The sequence below is a fragment of the Charadrius vociferus genome, unplaced genomic scaffold, assembly GCF_000708025.1.
Source record: "Charadrius vociferus isolate BGI_N301 unplaced genomic scaffold, ASM70802v2 scaffold342, whole genome shotgun sequence".
NCBI lineage: Eukaryota > Metazoa > Chordata > Aves > Charadriiformes > Charadriidae > Charadrius > Charadrius vociferus.
In genome coordinates, this window is record NW_009647231.1 from 489934 (window position 1) to 511823 (window position 21890).

Below are 21890 nucleotides of genomic sequence, written 5' to 3' on the forward strand. Positions count from 1 at the left end.
CCCACCCGCCCCCTCCCCCCCCCAAAAAAAAAAAAAAAAGAATGGAAGTTTAATACATTTAAAGCCAGAATATTCTATGATGTTTATGGAATCCATTCTTTCTGCATCAAAATTTATAGTTTATGATCATACAACTAGTTTGATTAATAGAAATCACTATACAGAAGTGACCTTATCACTGTAAAGGACTTTTTACTTATCAGTGTATATTGTGCATTGTTCAAATTTGGCACCCTTCTTCCTCCAGCAATTGAGCCTAATTATGTTTGTGTTGACTAGATTAATTGAGTGTTGCTTAGAGTGAATGGGCAGGCTAATGAGGGCATAAAACAAGAGTCATCTTTGATTTCCAGGGAATGCAAAAATGGATGTCCAGTTGATTGTCAGATCATGACTGTGGCTTTGCATGCATGTCCTTAAATCTGATGAGGATTTTGCAGCTAGCACAAGCTTAAGGTTTCAAAATGTAATCCCTGTTCCAGCTCTGGAAGTGAAACCTATTTTTTCTTGCAAGACTGCTTTGATGCTTTGCAGAATTAACTCCAAAATTAATAAGCTAAATGGTTTGAGAACAATTCTACTAGTGAAGACAAAGAGGGTTTCCCTGTTCATTCCCAAGTTACAAAATAGCTGCGTAGTGGTGCACATGCATCCCTGTCACGCCACCAACTTACTGGCTTGCTTGCTTATGTGTTTATTTCTCTCCTTCCCTCTTCATAAGGATAGATGTGGCCATTCTAGTAGTGTTGCATTTTAGTTTTTATTACTCATTCTTGTTTTTTTTCTTGTCTGTATATTTCTGGTATATTAGTCTTTGCAACCACAGATACTGCAAACAAATGAGCATGTTAGATATCTGCCATAGGAAAACGGTAGAATGATTTTTGAAGGCTGTACTGTTGATTTTGAATATTTCATGTATTCATGTCAGTGTACACTAATGAATCTGTTCAGGAGTTCACTCTTATATTTAAATAGATCCTTGAATGTAATGAGCACCTATTTCTAAAAGATCTGAAGAAAAGGAAAGGTTAAGAAGAAATTAGGGAGTTCAGAGGGAAGGGGACACAGGCAATGACACAGACCTGTTTGAGAACAGATTTTCTTCTTTGGGCTTTTACCTAACACTCTTGATCTGTCTTGGCAGATTTTTGCTCAGACATAAGTGAAACAAGACAGATCAATAAATAGGGTTGCCATGTTCAGTTAACGTTGTGTATCTCAGAAACAAGATCAAGCAGAAGGTGCCGTCTGAAAGCAATGAGGTCCTTAGAGTTAAGATAAACTTTTGTGGTTTTCAGTCTTTCCTTTCAAATTTAGATAAAGAAATATACTTTGTACTGTTAAAAATCACATTTCGGTTTTATTTTCAAGAAGCCAATAAAATGAATGAGGTAGTGCATGGGCATATTACCTAAGATTTTTGAAAGAATTGAATTATTTCATGCTATTCAGTTCCTGTCTGACTGGTGGATTTGTAAAGAGTCTCTTTATTACTGGATGGCACATCATGGTAAGGCCAAGTCCTTTCATTTTAACTACTTCAGGAGCTATGTTTTTACCTTTCCTAATGACATTATTATTTTACTTTTATTTTTTGTAGGTCAGCACTCAATATTTCTAGTGTTTTAGGTGTATGTTTGGCATAAGTGAGTCTTTCGGTTCTAAGCAGGTAGGATTCAAAAAGGTAATTCAGATGACTGACTGGAGACACAACATTTACCTGGGCACATGCAACAGCACTTACCAGATGTTGTGAGTGAGGGAAATGTTTCAGTTTTGGAATAAGATGAGTGATTGTAACTTAACAATTACACCATTAAAGTTGAGGTACAGATAGTTTAAAGATTAGTGAAAATGGTAAAGCATGCTCATTATCAAGCCTGCTCTGGTACCTGTGAAAGGCTTTATTTGATATGAATTTGCACCTGAGACATCTTATTGGAACTTTCCATGAAGACTCTAGTGGATAAGAATGTTATCTTTAAAAGTTACACAGATACCTGTTCTTCCTCTATTATTTCCCCTAACGCTTCAGTGCTAGTTCTTCCCAAACTACTAACGAGATGTTAATAGTAAATCATCTCCAAAATACCATTATCAGGACATTGCTTTTCCCAATCAGAAACACTTACTTTATCCCCAAAGTTGAAGTGCATCAGTAGCTGGTGTTTAGCACTCTAATCTTCTTGAATCAAGCTCTCACCAGCTGCAAAAGTTTCGTCCCAGTAGAAGTGCAGAATCGGTGTGGATCCTGAAGTCTTCAACTCAGCCAGATCTTCAGTGTCTTGCTTATTGACTCCTTCAAGCTCTCAAGCCATTAGCTTTAGAGAATATGATGAAAGATGAAGAAGCCCCTTGTACAATTTTTTTTTATGCACAGTGCAGTTATATTTTGATGGTTTATTTTTTCCCACTGTAATCATATTGCTGTTTCCCTTCTCTTCGACTGGATTTCCTTTTCCTCACATAACCAATCGCTACACACACCCACATCACAACGTTTGACAGACTTTGGTACTTGTGACAAATGTCACACAAGCAATCACCTGATTTCTCAAAAAGAAGATCCAGTGTTCTTGAAAAGCCTTCCACGTTAAGTGGTACCACATGGAAAATATTAGAACTTTTTGATGTGAAAAAATAGCAGTGTGTTTATACAATACAATAATTTGTGTCTTTTCTGTTTTATTCAGGTCATTGCCATTGTTATGGATATGTTTACAGATGTGGATATCTTTAGAGAAATTGTGGAGGCATCTGCTAGAGGGATTGCAGTGTATCTCCTGCTTGATGAGTCAAACTTCAGTCACTTTCTGAAAATGACGGAGAAACAAGGCTGTCAAGTTCAGAGGCTCAGGGTAAGGCTTCCTGTGTTCCTGTGCATGAACATTCACTACTCATTCCTCCACACCTACTGAAAAGGCACTATTCCTGGTCCAGTGGGAGGTGTACCCGCCTGTGGCAGGGGAGTTGGAGCTAGATGATCTTTAAGATCCTTTCCAACCTGAACCATTCTATGATGCTATTATTCAAAAACAAATTACCAAATACTGCTTTTTCAAATTACCTAAGAGGTATAGATAGGTAAGCTTGAAGCAGAGCCTTCTCTACAAATGTTTTTTTCTTTAGAATGTTATCTTTTTCATGTGTCAAAGCAAGAGTGTGTGATAGAATTACACAATTAATTAGAAAATAATTTTCCATTATTATGTATTTAGGAATACTACATGTTTGAAAAACTTAGCTTCTTTTTCATTTCTCTTGAAGTGACCTACAAATGGAGTCGTAAAGCTTATATGAATTAATAAATTGTATACTTCATTTTATGATCTTTCTTTAAAGTTAATATCTATTAAAATACTTTAAAAGGCCCAAGATTCTCTTTTATTGCTGTTTTCCTGAAATCTGTATTATCACGTGGGTCTGCATCATGTCTTAGAGTATTACTTTTCTATGTGAAATACGCACTTTTATCCTTTAAGAAAGATAACAAGACTAATGTTTACATTTTTCATAAGATGTCTTATAGCACCCTCATGTTTAACAGGGATTAGAATAAAAACCATGAGCTGCACTGACCTGACGTAAATGCTTCATAAATACTTCTAGTTTTACTGTGCTGTAGATAACACTGAAGATGTTTCAAGGACGCTGCCAGAGTTTCTTTGCAAATCTCCGAGCACTGCCTTTGCTGAACTTCCGTATAGTTCTATTTGCAATTCCTTGTTTCTGTAACTAGTTAGGCCATATCTGCTCCTGGCAAAAATATTATGAAAGCTCTTCTTAGCAGTATTCATTTTAAGAACCCAGTCCAAAAATCAGATAGAGGCGTGAGGATAAAGAAAGCTTTTTGATAGAATTTTGGAGCAAACATGTATTTTATACCAGCTTTTGCTCTGGAGTGTTGACTTAAGTCCTTAAAATTATTCCCACGCCACTTTCCATGCTTGTTTCTTGTGTATGAGTGTGTGGGATTGCCCTCTGGTGGCCTAATACAGAGATCTATGGGAACTTTTGGATAGAAAACATTAAAAATATGTTGTGGGTCTGTAAACACTGGTCATGATTGCCTTCATGAACTCAGTATTTGGCAATATTTCCGTACTCTGGAACTTGAGATACCACCATTTTCTGATTACTTGGGTTAACTATGCCACAGAGGTTGCCAAAAATGGTGTATGTCTTTTTATGGCATGAGTTTTATCCACCCAAAATGAAAGAAATTAGGAGCATGCATTTCAAGTGATATCTCAAAAAATGCCATAGTATGCATTTTCAAATTAATTCTGTGCAATGTGTTTCTACAACTGTTTCAAAAGCTTTACTTCTTTTGGGTGGGTTCAAAGTTGTCTTTTTAATATGATTTTATAGACCTACAGGCATTTATACTGTGGTTGAAAGAATTAATGTGCATACATTAGAGTGGATTTTGTATGGATTAGTGTGGATTGGAGAGGTTTGGACTTGGCCTCTTCAGTGACATTATGTATTATATGTTTCTGTTTTGTAATGATGGGAGAAATAAAATACATCTTTACTCTGCAAGGTTTACTTAGAATACTTCAAGGCTTATCAGAAAATGAAAAATATATGCCAAGGAGAGTTGTGTGCTAGGTTTCCAGTTTAGCTTGTAATAAATCTCTTCAAATTAATGGTCTTCTCATCCAAGTGCTACTCCCAGTGACTGTTGCTCTGGGAGTAGAAGCTTACTACTCCCACAGTAATTCTCCTGTGCCTTTCTTGAGAATGAAGATAAACTGCTGGTACCTATGAAAGAACTTTGGAGAAGTTTTCTCCCTTTCTTTTTTTCCCATTGCCTCAAGGTTCACAAAAAACAAACAATCTTTAACTTTATGTGCTCTTGGCTTTTGGCCCTGCACTTCTGTTCAGTGAAAGCAGGAAGAGGACAGAGATGTATGGATCTGTTTCTTTTCCTCAGCACGTAGCACCAGCAACACTGGTTTTGTTATTCTCCGGCATGATTTGGTTCAGTCTTGGAGGAGTATGGCTATGGCAGGCGCTCCTCATGCCACATGCTCACGATGAGGAGTTTCTGCAAAGTTTTCTGACTGAACGCTTTCTCTGGCTCTTTTCCTCTTCCTTTGGATCAGTAAAAAATGAGATGCAGTGATGAGCAAAACTGTGTTTTTTAATTCGGATTAACAATTCAGTAGTCTTCTGTATGGAAAAAAGAGGATTTTATTCATAAATCTACATTAAATGTCTGTGCAGACAGTTTTCCTCATCTGTAGTCTGACTGCATATCAGGGCATGTTTCCTCTTTAGTGAAAGCTATAACTGAAAAAATGGATAGCCTCTGTATTCTGTGATTATTTTGTGAATTCCATATAGGAGAATATGAAATCAGGGGTTTACTAGGAGCTTTTTCAGTCTTTCTTACAACATTTCTTCTTATGGTTTGGCTTTTACTGAATGTTCACGTTAACATCACTGGTGGAACTCAACCTAAATAAACGATTCCTTTTGTATACTTCCCCATTTCTCTTTCCCCAATTTCATTCATCTGTTTCCTGACTGTCCTACATTTTTCCTCAGTAAGTAATGTGTTTCTTTTTTTTCTCCTCTTTACCTAAGCTTCTTGTGATTAACTTTGTCACTGGTCTGACTTGTTCAGTCAGCAATTCCTTTGCATAGAAAGATGAAGAGTTGTTATAGATTCAGACTTTTTTCAGGTGATTTTTCAAAAACTAATAGCTAAATTGGTTGAGAGATGCTTTTTTTTTTCCCCCTGCTACTGACAGGTGCTGCAGCAAACTGTGAAATAGATTTGCAGTGCAAAATGCAGCACCAAGACAGCAATCCCCAGTACCACCAGAATGCTCAATGCAGTAACTTAATTTTGGATTAGAAACAAAGAACCAATGTAGGCAATGTTGTTTAATGCCCAAGAAATCAGCCAAGGTCCACAGCTGATGGCAGATCTTCATATTTTATTTGATATGAGGTGAGGAATGTGGCAGAGGTTCCATGCTCTGCAGAAACCTATTTTTATTTCTCTGGCAATAGCGAAGAATCATCTTGCTACAGGGGGATGTTGAAAGCAATTTGGCAGGAACTGTTTATCCCCTGATACTCCTCTTAGTATTTTTAGTGAATTGCAGCAATGAGAAAATAGAACTGCTAATGAATTGATTTTACTTTCCTCTTGTGAAGTCTGCTCCAAGATATGCAGGTTTAAATGCATAGTGGGAGCTGCTCTTGAGACCTGATTGCAGTCTGTTATTTCTCATCAGTGGTCTCAAAATCACCAAAAGTTTTTCAGTGCTTTCAAGTGTAAGTCAAATTTGGTTCTTAAATGGGCATGTACAGCATGGTGTCATACCTGTGAGTGAACTTCTGTGCTAAGGGATACCAGACTCCAGTGAAGTCATTGATGTTTTGTCTTCAGTGGTCCTTGGATCGGATTCAAAGTCAGAAAAGAAGCAAACTTGAAAACTAGTTAGTATTTGTACAGCAACTATTATTATTTACTTGGTAAGAAGAGAGACCTAGGATAGTAAATAACATTAGTAATGATGAACAATATGAGAAATGTGACTTATTTTTTTTCTTTACAGCTGTTAGACTAAGTATTAGGTAGGCATCCATTTTCTTCATTGTGCCTATTCTTGATGGGAAGTGCAGGGTGAGTAACTGAACACTGATAAAACCAGACTCAACAAATAAAAAGTGTTGAAGTGAAATGTTTGAGACCATTATATTCACTGTACTCATCTATAACATTGGAGGAGTTTTACTGATGAAATGAATGTGTAATGTTGAATTACACTTCAAAATTTTAAATCACACTTATGCGTCTCTCTGTGGGAAGACAGTGGTGCAGTCATACATATAAAGGGTAGTCAGAGCTTGTTTCCTGTTCATCGGTTGGATGTCATTTAACTGGAAAGCCCTGATGGCCATCCTTAAGCTGCAGCCACTGGATATTTTAAACGTCCCTGAGTGTCCTACAGCCTGGTCTTGGAAGAGGGAGAAGATCCTGTGTCTGGCTTCAAAAACCGCCTAAAACATCTAGTCCTTGATTAAACTATTCTTCCATATGCATCCACTAGCAGTCGCTGACAAAAATAGGTTACAGGACCAGGCAGACTTTCCGTTTGACTCGCTATGGCAAATCTTACATACTTTTGCTGTCCCGTTGGGTTAGCTGAGATCCTTCATGGTGTGTGATTTATGGTTTGCCCATGTTTTTCCTCTCCGGATTCATAAAGGAATTATTGCTTTACCCACAGTGATGCATAACACTTCTGCAGTGATCAGTGACACGTTACTGATAGCGCTGTTAGCAGGAAAGTCCTGTAGCCTGAGGGTAAAACCAAGTAGGAAGGTGAAGCCCAGCATGTCAGACCAAATGGGGCTTGCAATTCAGTACGTATATATTTACTGCTTCTAATCCTAAGTGGAATGCATTGTTATTATATATCTTCAAATATTGTCCATATTTTGGGTGATTATTCAAAGTATGCATCCCTGGCACTTTATTAGAGGGTTTGAAGTAGATGAAGAATGCCAGATGAACTGTGGAGGAAAAGGAAGTGTTATGTGAGAAAGGTGAGCGTGATCTCTGGCACATGCCTTTGTAATGCTGCTGTGTTCCATCTCTGAGTGGATGACCTACTGAGAAAACAGGAGGAATAATACTGAAGAGAAGGAAAAGAAAAAGGAGAACAGAGGAAGCAGTGACTATGATTTTTAAAAAAAATCAGCAATTTAATGTAAATTTTATTCCTTTTCTTTAGATATGCGTGCTTGAAGTTGTATTTCAACTTATGAGTACCTAAGGCAAAGCTTTTTTATATATACTATGGTAATTTGCAAGCCATTAGCCTTGCTTGTGCCTCCAGCATTCCAGATTCCCAAGTGATATCCTGTCCAATACTGATCAGGCCTTATCTCAGTGAGATTTGATGTGTTCAACTGGCATGTCTTTAGGCCAACATTACTTGTTATGGTTATTTGAAAATGTATAAGCTGCCTCTCAAGTTACCTTTTTCAAATTACAATGATATAAATATAATTTAATCTAGTTAAATATAAAGCTGACATACAAATATAGTGGTATATAGAAATGGGTAAAACAGTCATTGAAGTAAATGCAAATTTCATGACTAATTTACACAATTTTATTTTAAAGTAAATAAGGGTTTGCTATTCTGATAATCTTTAGAAGGGCTAAATTCACATGTTTGCTTTTTTTTCTTTTTCAGAAATTACTTTTTCCACACTATTTAACTTCCAAATAAAAGTTTTTTATTAAATTACTTTTACTTAAAGCTTGAGTAGCTGCTGGAGAAATGATAATTTTCTTCAGTGGGATTTGCTTGTTCAAAGTTCAACAAAAACCTCAGAAAGCAGGAAAACTGGCTTCCATTGATAAGAAAACCTCTAATCAGAGTGCAGAAAAATTGAAAGACACAATGCTAGATGATTGTCAAAAGTGATTAGCAGTTAGAGATGCAAAATTATGTTAACCTCCCATTCAGTAATGCAAATTGGGTTGTTACTGTTATTGATTCTTTTTTAGCTGTTTCTGAAAATAGATGTAAGCATCCACCTGTATTTTCACTTTTAAAATTTTTACCATTTAAAATTTTTAAGTACTTCTAGATAATACATCTTTTATTTAATCAATTTGATATGCCAAATTAGGAGATAAAGTTTATGTTTCTAGAACATTTACGAAACATTTAGGTCACAAACAAAAGTGATTTTTAAATGCTGTCTTTGTACATTTTAATTGAGTTGCATTTTTGTTCAAACACAGGTTGACAAAAATGCTAAGTAAAAACTCACCTAATAAATAAAACTTAAAGAACTTGGATATCTTGAGTGAAACCATAATTTGCCAGGTCAGCAGCTTTTAAGTGTAACTCTTGCTTCTTTGATTTGGTTTTTCTTTTGATAAAAGTTTTAAGATGCCAGCAATGAAATATATAGTGATTAAGAAAGCATGTGTTATTTGGAAATGTGCTTTCATTTCATGGAGATTTTCTCCTTTTTTTGAAATTTCTGTTTGGAAAGATAAAGTTCATTGGATTGTAGTAGACACTGTATCATTAAAAATCCTACAACCTCTATCTATTGCAACTTTGTATGTTTTAGGTAAATGTGTAAGTGCTCCCATAGACAATAAAGTTTTATGTAACTGTATTGCAAACTCAAGTCATACGTTATAGACTGGAGTTTTAAATACTTCTTTAAGTTTAAATACCTCTACAGCTTCCTGAGGAGGGAACGTGGAAGGTTCTTCTCTGGTATCCAGTGATAGCATGTGTGGGAATGGTTCAAAGCTGCACCAGGGGAGGCTTAAGTTGGACATTAGGAAGCATTTCTGTATCCAGAGGATGGTCAAACACCGGAACAGGCTTCCTAGAGAGGTGGTCAATGCCCCAGGCCCGTCAGTGTTTAAGAGGCATTTGGACAATGCCCTTAACAACGTGCTTTAGCTTTTGTTCAGCCCTGAATTGGTCAGGCAGTTGGACTAGATGATCATTGTCGGTCCCTTCCAACTGAAATATTCTATTCTATTCTATTCTATTCTATTCTATTCTATTCTATTCTATTCTATATTCACCCTGTACACAATCTTACTCATTTTGCTTCATGAACAGCCCTAATCCATCTGTACCTGGTCTTTACAGAGAACATCTGCTGTGATTTTCAACCTGTTCTTGTAGCAGTCCCATGAAGCAAGACATTCCTTTGTATTAAGAAGTCTTACATGCCACTATTTCTGTATGTACAGTCTATGTACCAATCATATAGATTCTGTTTTCTTACTGCCAAACTATGGATTTCACTCCCACTGGGATACTTGTAAATTACCACAAATTAGCATTGCTGGAACAAATATTGCAAGGCTAGAAAGTACAGTAAATATTGTGATCATTCATAGCTATATTCCAAGCTATTTTTATGTCTTGTGAAGCATTTTGTATCTCACAGCCACATGAGGTAGATGCTGTAGGTTGGTTTGCGTTGAATATAAATTTTATTTTTTCAAAAAATAAGCACCTTTCTGTAACAATTTCTGATAAATGCTATTTGATTTTTTCCCTTATGTCCATGTAAGAACTTTTTGAAAATTGTTATTAGTACAGTCCACAAGGTGTTGTAACACTTCTTTTGAATTATTTTATTTCTATGAGCTTAAAAAAACCAAGTGACAGTAGAGGGAGAAAAAAAAAAAGACACTGGCTTAGCTGAATCAATTTCATCCACAGTCTGGGAGGAAAATTGACCACATTTTTGACATCCAACATGGAAAATTTCCCTGAGTGCAATTTCCTGAGTTTGCATAAGTAAAACATAAAGCTGCTTAATAGAATTCAAATTAAACTGCTGCCAAGAGTTACCTCTGCTACCTATGCATGTTGTGATAGCATCTCTGAATTTAGAAATGTGATTGATCCCATGGTGCAAAGCTGATTTAGAAATCTTACCAGTGGTAAAACTGTAAGCGATTCTGGTGCCAGGTGGACTCAATGGATCATCTCAGAGTGGGGTATCTATGTTTGTAGATATAGCAGCCTTATTCCATTAAAAGAAAAGTGATCCTGGCTCTTTAGATGTTGTCTCCGATTAGCCGAGATGCTTGGAAAACTTCTAAATATTGTACATCAGATGATGAAAAGAATTATTTCTTTACAGTACAAAACCCGTTTCTCTTGTTGAAGACTTCCTGTGCCAGAACCTCATTTCTGGGAGTGGTGGCTATGGAAAAGCAGAATTTCATTTTTTTGTGGCCTAGGGAATCTCATCAGTCTTCAAGACAAAGCAATAACTTGCCTTTTTGGGTCCCTAGGGGACAAGTTTGATCACAGTTTATGTCCCTGCAGACTTTATTAAATATGCGATAATATAACTCTTCTCCTGCTGTACCTCTGACTTTTAAGCCCCTGGATGCTAAATATGGAATATAGTATGCCAATTAAAGTATTTCAATTGTCTTTTTCAGAACATGAGGGTGCGGACAGTAAAAGGACAAGATTACTATTCTAAAACAGGAGCAAAATTCCATGGAAAAATGGAACAAAAATTTATTCTTGTTGACTGTAAGAAAGTCATATATGGTTCTTACAGGTAAGATCAATGACTGAGGTGTCCGTAGAAAACCTGTCATCTCAGTACCTCTCCTACTGCAATATTATTTTTTTTGTCTGTTTCTAAAAATTCTTCCAGGGAACTCCATGTGCAAATTTTATTATATTTTCTGTGATTTAACAAGTTATAATAGGTATTTATCTACGCTATCTAGCCTAACAGGTAGACAAATTTTGAGATCCTCTGTTGTTTTTTCACAAATAAGAAATAAAGGATCCAGCTTTTGCTACAGCTAAAGACTTGCTAGAAAGAGAGAAAAATCCTGATTTGTCTTATAATGTCTGAATTATTCTTGTTTAACATTCACTCCAGAAAAAGCTGCCAAAATTATTTCATAAGCTCTCTTGAGTAGTTCCTCCTCACAATGATCTTCTAAAGCGAACATTATAGACCTCTTCTATGGCACTCTGTGGTGTATCGTGGACAAATTCAGAATTGCTCAAGTTGACATAGTCTCTCTGCATATTTGGCTAAGTTTCTTTATTCTACTTTCCATTTCATTTCCAGTGTGTGTATGCAAAGCATAGGCTGGAAGAACTTACAGCTTTGCAGAGCTGGAAAAAACTAAGTTAAAGCAAGGACAGTTTTATCTCGCACATTATTAAATATTTTCCTTCTTTTCATGCTACACGTCTCTCCTTTGGCCTACTGAATTAGTTTCTGCCAACATAGTGCCTGAGTGCCAGATCCATAGCCACTGACTTTCATAGATTTTCACCACTGTAAGCTTTCGAAAATCTGGGTTTTTATTTCCTCTGAGACATGGCCAGCCCCATATTCAGACTGATGTATATAAATGGTAGTGAGGTAAGTGACAAGTTCATAAATGAATCAGTGTAAGAGAGTCCAGGGAGAGTTTGCCTGCTTTGACATCTACACACAGTGTTGGAGACTGTGAGAATGTGATAGTTTTTTCTCATTTCATTTTGAAAAATAACACTGCTTTAAGACCTAGCACCACAGGGACTGGAGTCATCAATTTCTGTAAAAATTAAGCTTGCTTTCTAAAAGAATCCAGTGACTTATAACAGGAAAGATGAGTCTTTCTGAATTCTTGCTCTCTGAACTCAATTTCAAGTGTAAGTTTTTTTCAAACATTATGAAATATGTTATTCTTAATTTTGAAAATAAAAAAAATGTATGCATCATGATTTGATTTAATCTCAGCACACTATTATTTCCTGAAAAATACAAAATGCTAATAAAAAAGAATGAAATCAGCAAACTATTTGCGTGAATACAATAAGCCTGTTGTTTAAAATCCAGAAGACAAATGCAAATAAGTTAATTGATTTGATTTAATTTATTTTTTACACATTTTTTTCATGAAAATAGGGTTGCAAAACAGTTTTTTTTCTTTGTTGTAATCTACAAATTGCGTGCTTTTGACACCATGCTATTAAGCTTGTTGAAACCTCCTTAATGTACATGTTAATGTATTTTATCCCATTTTGTACCTGTAAAGTAGCTATGGCTACTTAGCTTTGAGCATGTGTTCAGCCTTTCTAAGTACAATAGAAAAAAGGAAAATTTCCTTCATCATAATATCATCATTTCAATTAAAAGAAATGTTCATATCCAATCTGATAGGCATAGTAAAAAATGTAAACTTTTTAACAATTCTGAGGTACTTTTTTTAAAAAATGTGTTTAGAGTGAAGTTCATTCAGAATTGCTGAAGCAGTTCTGCATATTATTTCAAATGTATTTGTTTCACAACATAACCACACATTAACATTCTCTGACTCAGTGGCTCTAGTCAATCCTGGCTTAGTCTCTGTAGAGGTAATTTTGCGCCGTTAGGTGTTTGTACTCCACTGTTCTACATTTGTGAATACTTTTTTGCAATATCCAGTTTTTATAAGGGCAATTAAATATTTAGTCTCCAGCTGAGTTCAACTGGTATTAGATTAGACCTTCCCAATCCAAATTACATGAATCATGCCTACAATTTATTTATTTATTTAGAAAGTATTTGTACGAAACCCAGGTTTGTGTGAAAGCTTTCTTATCAGGAAGGACCAGTGTAATACGTTAGTTCAAAAGAACTGTTTCTAATGGTCATTTGTTCTTCTTTCAGCTTTATGTGGTCATTTGAAAAAACCAACCTCAGTATGGTTCAAGTTATCACAGGACAGCTGGTTGAATCCTTTGATGAAGAGTTCAGGACACTGTATGCCCGTTCTTCTGTTCCTAGTTCATTTGCCCCAGAATTAGTCCGGGTCAACAGTCGCAGGACACTCTGGGATAATGATACATACCAACACTTGGTGTCTTCCTTGGCTTCAGTTTCTAGCCAAAGAAACCTTTTTGGTAGGCAAGACAAGGTTCACAAGATAGATCCTGTTTGTTGGAAAACTCGTGGAAGATATGCAGTAAATGAAATAGATAAATATGGGTTGAGAAATCAAGCCTATAATAAACAACCATTTCATCCAGGTTTTAATATGCAAAATCCAATCCAGCAGTATCAACCTAGTGAAAAAAATGAGCACTGGAAGAGACATAGTTACGCTGGGGAGAAGCCAGAAAGGACACCTTACCTATTGCTCAACAGAGCTATTAATAGAGCCAACAATCCATCAAATACTTGGAAAATGCCATCTGATAGCCTTAGTATTGTGTCTTCATTACGAGGAGGATATGCAAATAACTACAATACACCCCAGCAAAGTTTTGCAGATCAGTTTTCACGACCAAAGGTAAATCTTGCAGAAAGAAACTCAATTGTACGGAGGTCTTTTAATGGGACAGATAATCATATCCGCCATCTGCAGCAAAGGATGCCGACCCTTGAACACACAACGAAATCATTCCTACGTAACTGGCGAATTAAGTCATACTTGAACGATCAATCAGATTATCCCGTAGAGTCTAATGGGTCAGCCTTGGGTGACAGATATGATAGCTATGACACAGCTGAAAATATTAAAGCTCATGCGCTGTATTCTCATTCTCGCTTACGATCATCATTGGTGTTTCAGCCAACTTTACCTGAACAGCAGGAAGTAAGCAGTTGTGCAAGTTCTTCAAATTCTACTATAATTGGGTCAGAGGGAAGCGCAACACCTAAAGGGACATCTAATCATGCTCCAAGTGTGGAAAATGGAACAGATAATATTTTAGAAGAGCTTAGCACAAACGTCCCACTTAAATCAGATGCACCAAAAAACCACAGAATTCACGTTGCAGACAACACGAAACCTAGTGTAAATTCAAATGCAACTGGTGACTCATCTCTCTACTTGTACACAACACTGTGTGCAGACAAACATGCAGAAAACTTGAAGAACCTTCAAAATGAAAATATGCTAAAAAGGAGAAGTTTTCCCATGTTTAATTCAAAGTCCATATTAGACCCTGGTGCCAACAAACATGCATCCAGTTACGTTTACAGCACATTGACTAGGCATAGACTTAAGCAACCGGTTAGTCCAAAACTTCCAGAAGACACGCTGAAGAGCTCTAAAAGTTTGCACAGTGTGACCAACCACTTGCCACAGGAGGAAAAGAACCTCAAAGGAGAGCTGAAGAGCCCAACCGCTAGCAAGGCAATCTCTATGGCTGCTCTTACTGAAGCTAGCAAAGAGGAGTCTTGTAAGGATTGCACATCAAAGAAAGAAAGTAAGAATTCCCCAAGTTTTCTAAAGAAAGGATCCCAGAAATTGCGGTCGCTTCTTAATCTCACACCAGACAAGAAGGAAAACTTGTCAAAAAACAAAGGTACTGCCTTTTACAGAATGTGTAGTAGTTCTGATACGTTGGTTTCTGAAGACGAGAATCAAAAACCAAAGATTTCTGAGAATAAGACAGATTCTTCCCCAAGGAGAAAAAGAAACACATCATCAAATTCTCAAGGTAGCTTGAACAGAAGTAAAGAAGATGTCACTGGGAGCCCCAAAAAGTCTCCAAAGTCTCCGAAGTCACCAAAACCTCAAAAACCTCCATCCGATGAAAACAATAAAAAATGTCCTCTTTTGTGCCCCCTTGAAAGTAAGTTCATAGAAACTGCAGGAGATGCATCTACCCCAAGATTTAATACAGAACAGATTCAGTATCAAGACGTAAAGGAAATCACCACAAATACTACTCCTGAAAGTGCCCCTGTTTCTGCTCTTCAAAGAGCAAGTTCAGTGACACCACAGCTGGCAAGCTCAAAACGCCAAGAGGAGCTAAGACCGCGTTTGAGTGAAAGACGTGTTTATAGTCGCTTTGAGCCATTCTGTAAGATGGAAAATCCTAGCCAACCTGCAGGAAATGCACCCAACAGCAGTTCACATCTCTCAGATATCAAAAGCAAGACCTTAGGGAATAATTATGGCAGGAGTAATCACATGGTCGGCTACAACTCAACTGCTTACCATCCATTGCAGACTAATGAAAATAAGCTGAGAGGTTTTATGCAAAAGTTTGGGAACTTCCTACACAAAAGCAAGTAAAACTTTTGTTGGTTGTGTTGAAATACAGCAAGAGCAGAAAAGCTGGACATAATCTTAACTGGACAAGACTGACGGGCAACTTTTGTAGAGCTTGCTTAGGTTTCTTCTTGGGTCTAGGACATTGGAACGAATGTACATATTTTTACATAATTATCCTAGAATTGTTATACTTAAGTCTTTACAGAGGTTCTGTGTTCATAAGATGCCTCAAGGGAGTTGTTTATAGTGTTTATATTGTAAGATGAATTTTATACATTTTCCTTGTGAAGAAAGTATGTACTAGCATATTGAAAGATTAAGCGTGGGGAAAAAAAGATGGAGGATGTTTTTAAACTTCAAATAATACTGTTTCCAAAGATTTTCCCTTTAAAAATAGGATAGCACTAGGAATAGTGGCTTGCATTTTTTTCAGCATTTATGTACATTTTCAAATGATAAACACGAATGTTAATGCATTGCATGTTACTTATCTTTAAACTAATTTTTTAAAACTTCTTTTAGGCTTCATCTTGTTAATAATTTACCCCATAGCATCTATCAAACTGTTTGGGCAGCAGATGGATCTATCGTTCTTTATTGAATTTTCCATGTAATATGATATTTTTTCTAAAGTATTTGGCACACAGGTCTTAAAGTGACCTTAATCTGAGCTTTCACAGACTTGTTTGCATGGTTAAACTAGTGTGAATGTAGGATGAACCTTAAAAAAACTATAACAAAGGTGCCTTGAACATAACTTGCCATTTCTATGGGTTAATTACATTTGTATAATATGCCAGTATTCTGTAATGTATTCTAAAAATAGCATTTTTTCACATTTTTCTATTTGGTATTTCAAAAAAAATAGTTGTCCATGGACTTACATCTCTCAGGTAAGTTTTTGAGTTTCACACGCAACAGTCTGTTTTAAATGTTGCCAGACATATTTGCAACTCTGGCTTTAATAACGTAGTTCTTAAAATAGGGTTGCAAGTACTCAGACTAGGCATGTGAGGATGATTGCAAGCTCAACCCTGCAATGCTGCCTTATGTACAGATGAGTATGACAAGGCCAGGAGCAATTAGGCATCCAAAAATGAGATTCATAAAAGTCACCACGTCAAACAATAAGACACCTCTCCTAAGCCAAAGAAAGTGTCAGTCAAGGGTGATAGTAGCAAGTTTTTAACGTTAATGGAGGTATTTAGGCACCTAACCACAGCCTAAGGGACACATTTTTGTTTGGCCGAGCCTCTCAGTCATAAAAAATTTCCTGATATTAAGTGCCTATGCCAGGTTAGTGTTTACAAAAAACAAAGGCAGGGTGTTTGGGCAGCAGCATGGCATCCACTTCTCATCTGCAACGTGCAGCCAGAACATCCAGCTGGCTCACACCCTCCTGAATGTGGAGTTTGCCTTTTAGGTGAATGCCATAACCATTTAGCTGTGAGATGCTCTGCAACAGTTTTGTTCCAAATTCAGAAATTCAGGAAATTTCATTGCTGAAAGCTTACAATCCTTACACAGGGTCTTCATGTTTCAGGAGCATGTTTTAGGACAGTACTTCACTCTTAGGTCTGAAAGGTCCTACAGCATTCTATGGAGGAGTCCCACTAGGAAGGGCTAGGCTTTATTCTTTAGGAAGAAACACCACTGAGGCATTTCATGCACTAGCTAGATTGAGTTTATTTGTCTCTCCTAGCTGTGGCCCTGGGAAGAGATTTTATATAGAAATCTGCTTCTCACCGAGAATCTGCTCTAGCTCCTGTGAACTCACCATAGTTATTAGGGATTTCAGTGAAGCGGTGTCAGGTTTTTGTTCAAACTGTTTCTCAGGCAACCTTATTAGGTTGATGCGTCATAGCAGTAACTGTTTCACTGTGGGGACGGTATTTATTCATCAGCGTGGCAAAGTCTTGCATCTCAATCTGCTGGAAGTTTCAGTCTCCCCTTCATCTGTGGCCATGGAAGAGACCTCACAAATTTCTTGATGAGCACCGGTCACTTTGTTCACTCCTTGCTGAAATGCCATCTTTGGTATTTTTCCCAAATGAACATTTATACTGACCCAAGGCAAGGAGTGTCTCCTTAGTGCTTCAGGCATATTTTCAAAAAGGGCACAACATACTTCCACAGCAAACAGTAGTGCAATACTATACTTTTTATAACTTTTAGTATTTTTTAGCAGGGCAGACAGTGATTCTGAATTAACAGTGCCTGAATTAACAGTGCAGCAAAGGAACTTAATCAAGATGCAGGTGGTGCTAAAAACAGTGTGGGTAGTTTTTAGGAGGATCTTTAGTTTTTCCTTTTACTCTTATGAGCTCTGACATTACACTTGTAGGCAGTACTATATTTGGAAAGGAAATTACAGTGGGAGAACAAGGGTCTCGGGGCAAGTTTTGAAGTGACAGTGCTTTCCATTTTGTAGTAAACTTTGGGAAATCTATTTTGATGCAGTTCGGAAATATTTTATTGTATTTTCAAAGTAGATTGCTAATTAGAGAGTCCTGAGAAGGCACATATCTTAACTTACCAAGTCATCTATGTTTATAGGTATACACTGCTATTTTGTACCTACACAGAAGATCAAGAGCCTTCAGTGAAGAGGCTGCTCATAGACTTAATAATGCAAAAAAAATATTCACAGTAGAATTAGCTTTTTTTTTTTCAGTTTCACACCTCTTCTCAGAGACCCCACATAGGAACGTTGCTACAGTAAGGCCTGATCTGAGGTTAACTGAAATGAATGCAAAAGACTGCCATGGACCCCGGTGAAAGTAGGATCAGACACTTAATGAACTGACACCACTATTTTAGAAATGTTACAGGAGGGAATGCTGTTTGGAGAGTGCGGGGCTCTGACACCTCGGGGGGAGCAGCCCGATGCCCGATGCCCCCTCTGCCACTGCAGCTGTGAAGGTGGGGGAGCCCACTGCGGAGCTCCATAGGTAGTGCAAGGACCAACTGTTATTTTCTTCCCTCCAAAATTGTGTCGTAAGGTGGGAAAGCTCATCCAGTCCTCTCCGATTTACCTCGTGTCTCTGTGGCAACCTAGCTGTTTCACAAAACAGAAAGGAAAAATATGGGGGGTGGGGGGGGGGAAGATACCTGCTCTTTGCATCAGCAAAGAAAATGGGATATGCATATTTTGGAGTTTAGATTTTTGAACTTCCTTTTCCCAAAGCTTGTCTTGATGTTTCTGCTTTTCCAAGGAGATGCATTGTGTCCTAAATGCACATTGCAAGTTTGTTACACCCCACACACACCCAATGCACTCCCAGTTTTGTAAGGCTGTGAAGTAATAGCTGTTGCCGTGCATGATGGCCACTTGGCCAAATGGCTTGGGAGTGACATGTTATTTCCATATTAAACAAAACTCCATTAGCACCGTAATAGATCCGGTGGGGTGGCTGTGCAAAAGCTGATCAGAGCGATGCAATGCTGAGCGTGGCCCTCAGAGCACTGTCAGCGGCGGAGGGCAGAGCAGCCGAGAGATACAGGCTCCTCATGTGCTGCCCATTCAATTCACATCGTAAATAAACCACCCCTACCCATTCATAATACCCAGTGAATAAATTGCTTCATTTCTTCAGCCTTGTAATAAACAATTTTTACCACCTCTCAGATTGCAAAATGTTGGTTGTTCTCTTATTGATGAGCTTGCACTGCACTCTTTATTTGTGCTAACAAACATGAGCTTGATTTAAAGAAAGGTTAAAAATTAAGAAAAAATTAAATTTCCAGCTGTCTAATGCATGGGGGTAGTTGTATTTGTTGCAAACCTTGAGAGAAACAAAAAGTTTATCAGGCAATAGATGTTTGTGCATTGATAGGTGAAAAATTACTATTCAGAGAAAAAAATGATCATTTTTCAGCTTTCTGAAATGTATTGGGCAATGTTGTGGTTTATAAAAGAAGTCACAAGAAAAATAATACCAAAATCTGTTACAAGACAATGTAAAAATAAAATTTAAATTGGCCCTATTAAGCTGTACAATAAATACATATTTTTTTTTATTTGTAGCATTAGGTGGAATAAGCTGTACAACCAAGTAGATTTTCAGCTGTTTAATGCAGAGCAATCAGTAGGGTTACTGTGGTACTTACTGTAAGTTATTCCCCATATCAATATTGTACTGCATAGTACAGTATTTGGGGTTATTTTAGTTTGTTTTCATTTAAGTCAGGAGAGTTAGAGCGACATAAAGCTGCAGTAGTTCATGGGTAATTGAGATGCGTTACTCCAATTTTGTCTTCACTTGCATGAGTGCATATTCCATTAGCAGCCCGGTGACAAGAGAGGAGACTGCAACGCTCAAAAGGCCGTCTTGCCATTTCATTCTTTATTTCATACAGGTGCTTACAGATGCCTTGGTACCTTTCTATAGGGTCTGAAATTTTTCATCATTTTCAACTTGAAACTGAGAGTTCCAGTTAGGTCTTAATTTTTCACATTTTGACATGATGCCCAAGACATGTTGCATGTTCTGAGAGCTGTTTGCTGTATTGAGAAACAGGATGGAAGAAATCATTTGCTCTTGGACAGCTCAGAACAGAGCTACTTTGATGTTAAGCAAAGCTACTAGTGCAGATTTCTACTTTAGTGATGTTGACTCGTTAAGTTTTCGTCCCCTTAACCTCCTTCTTGCTCAGAATGGCCCCTGCCAGGTCAGTATTTAAAAACAATTTTCATATATGTAACACTTTAAAAAGTGGTCAAGTCCTATTTCTGAAAATCCAGGGGGATATAGGCGGCTAGATTCCCAAATGAATTCTTTGTATATCTTGAAAATATCTTTGCATATTTCTAGAAGACAATCTGGTTTACTAAAAATGACTGGACATCCCTTCAGAAGAAGCTGCTGTAAAGACTATGCGTCTTTCTCCCACCATGTGTGTTACACTAACTAAAAATTCAACGGATACGTGCAAAAGATAGTTGGAGGGAAAAACAACTGTTTCTGATAAAAGGCCCATGATACATGTTTATTTTGATAGTCCATATGTAAATACAGCTGGGAAAAAAATGCTTCTTTTCTCTCCAAAATGGACAAAATGTATGACAGTTGAAGCAGAAATATTTTAAAGCCTAAGCACCGGTGGCAATATTTTATTGTGTTTGAGAAATGAATGCAACTCATTTATTAGCATTCAAATACAGGACTCTTACATGTCTGTTATACATTGTCTAATCTTGCCTCATTTAGCAATTAACATGCTCAAAATTCAGACTGATTTTCTACAGCTTCCCAAGCCCTTGAATAATCCTGCGAAGAACCGATCCAAAGAGGCTTTAAACATTTGGTGTAGTCCAAATCTCAGCATAGTCCTAGCTGGTGTATTTTGGGAAACTGGTGAATATATGGTTTCATTGTTTTCATTGGGCCACGTCTAATTTTGACCCATGGCAACACCATGTTTTGACATCATGTCTGGCACGTTTCTTCCAAATGTCACATGCTGCTGTTAAAATATCAGTATTCTGGTTTGAGAGTTCAGATCAGTCTTCCTTAGTGCAGGGCCTGTGGATCCTTGGTGATCCATAAGATTTCAAAACGTGACATGGAGGTGAATTCAGGTGACTAAAAAATGCAACCAGACAAAACAGAAAAGCATTTGTGCATATTTCTACATGCAGCAAAGGAAGCAAGTAAAATCAGAAGATAAATTTGTAATTGAACATTCAAAATGTACTTTCCACCAGTTGAAAATGAAAGCTGGTACACCAGTGCTGCAGGGAAAAAAAAAAATAATCAAGTGCTCTTTGATTAAAAAAGCTGAGAAACACTGATCTAGATGATGCAAAACAAGCATGAGGGGTGCTACGAACACGCAAGACCCAGAATAGATATTACTGGGTAATATCTGAGGAAAGCAAAACAAAAAGGAATTCCATCAAGTTGGTTTCAGTACTGACAGATGTAAAAAGCTGTGCGGGTTGCATTTAAAATTGTTACTTGATAAGTAAATCCTTTTTCTCAGATGGAATTCCTGGATTACATAGCAGCTATGTTATGGATATACTGTGTATGTACAGATACAAACCAAAAATTGTCTTGAAATAATTTATTACTTTTATTTTTTACCAAATAAAATGTTTCTTCTAAAGCTCAGCTCATTCCTGTGTTCTTGTTTTCACTGGCTCATACTGTTATTAACATTTTTCACTTCAAAATTTAGCACATCTTTTTAAAGAACGCTGACAGATGTGTTGAGTGAGATGTTATAAACTGAGGTCTCAAAGATGCTTTGCGGTAGCATCACTGTTAGCACATCTGCTCCTTCTACTGGACCAACACTCCACTCAAACAACAGAGAAAGGACCAAAGCCGACATCACTGTA

The 21890-nt window shown here is 37.2% G+C and overlaps 1 protein-coding gene across 1 annotated transcript in view; it reads left to right on the top strand.

Moving 5' to 3' along the window:
• The window catches only part of FAM83B (family with sequence similarity 83, member B), a 45326-nt gene extending 29761 nt beyond the window's left edge, over positions 1 to 15565 (top strand). The window contains exons 2-4 of the mRNA XM_009879829.1: positions 2697 to 2861; positions 10982 to 11106; positions 13207 to 15565. Of these exons, the coding sequence (XP_009878131.1) occupies positions 2697 to 2861; positions 10982 to 11106; positions 13207 to 15565 (2649 nt within the window). The remainder of the gene's footprint in view (positions 1 to 2696; positions 2862 to 10981; positions 11107 to 13206) is intronic.
• Positions 15566 to 21890: the final 6325 nt, after the last annotated feature.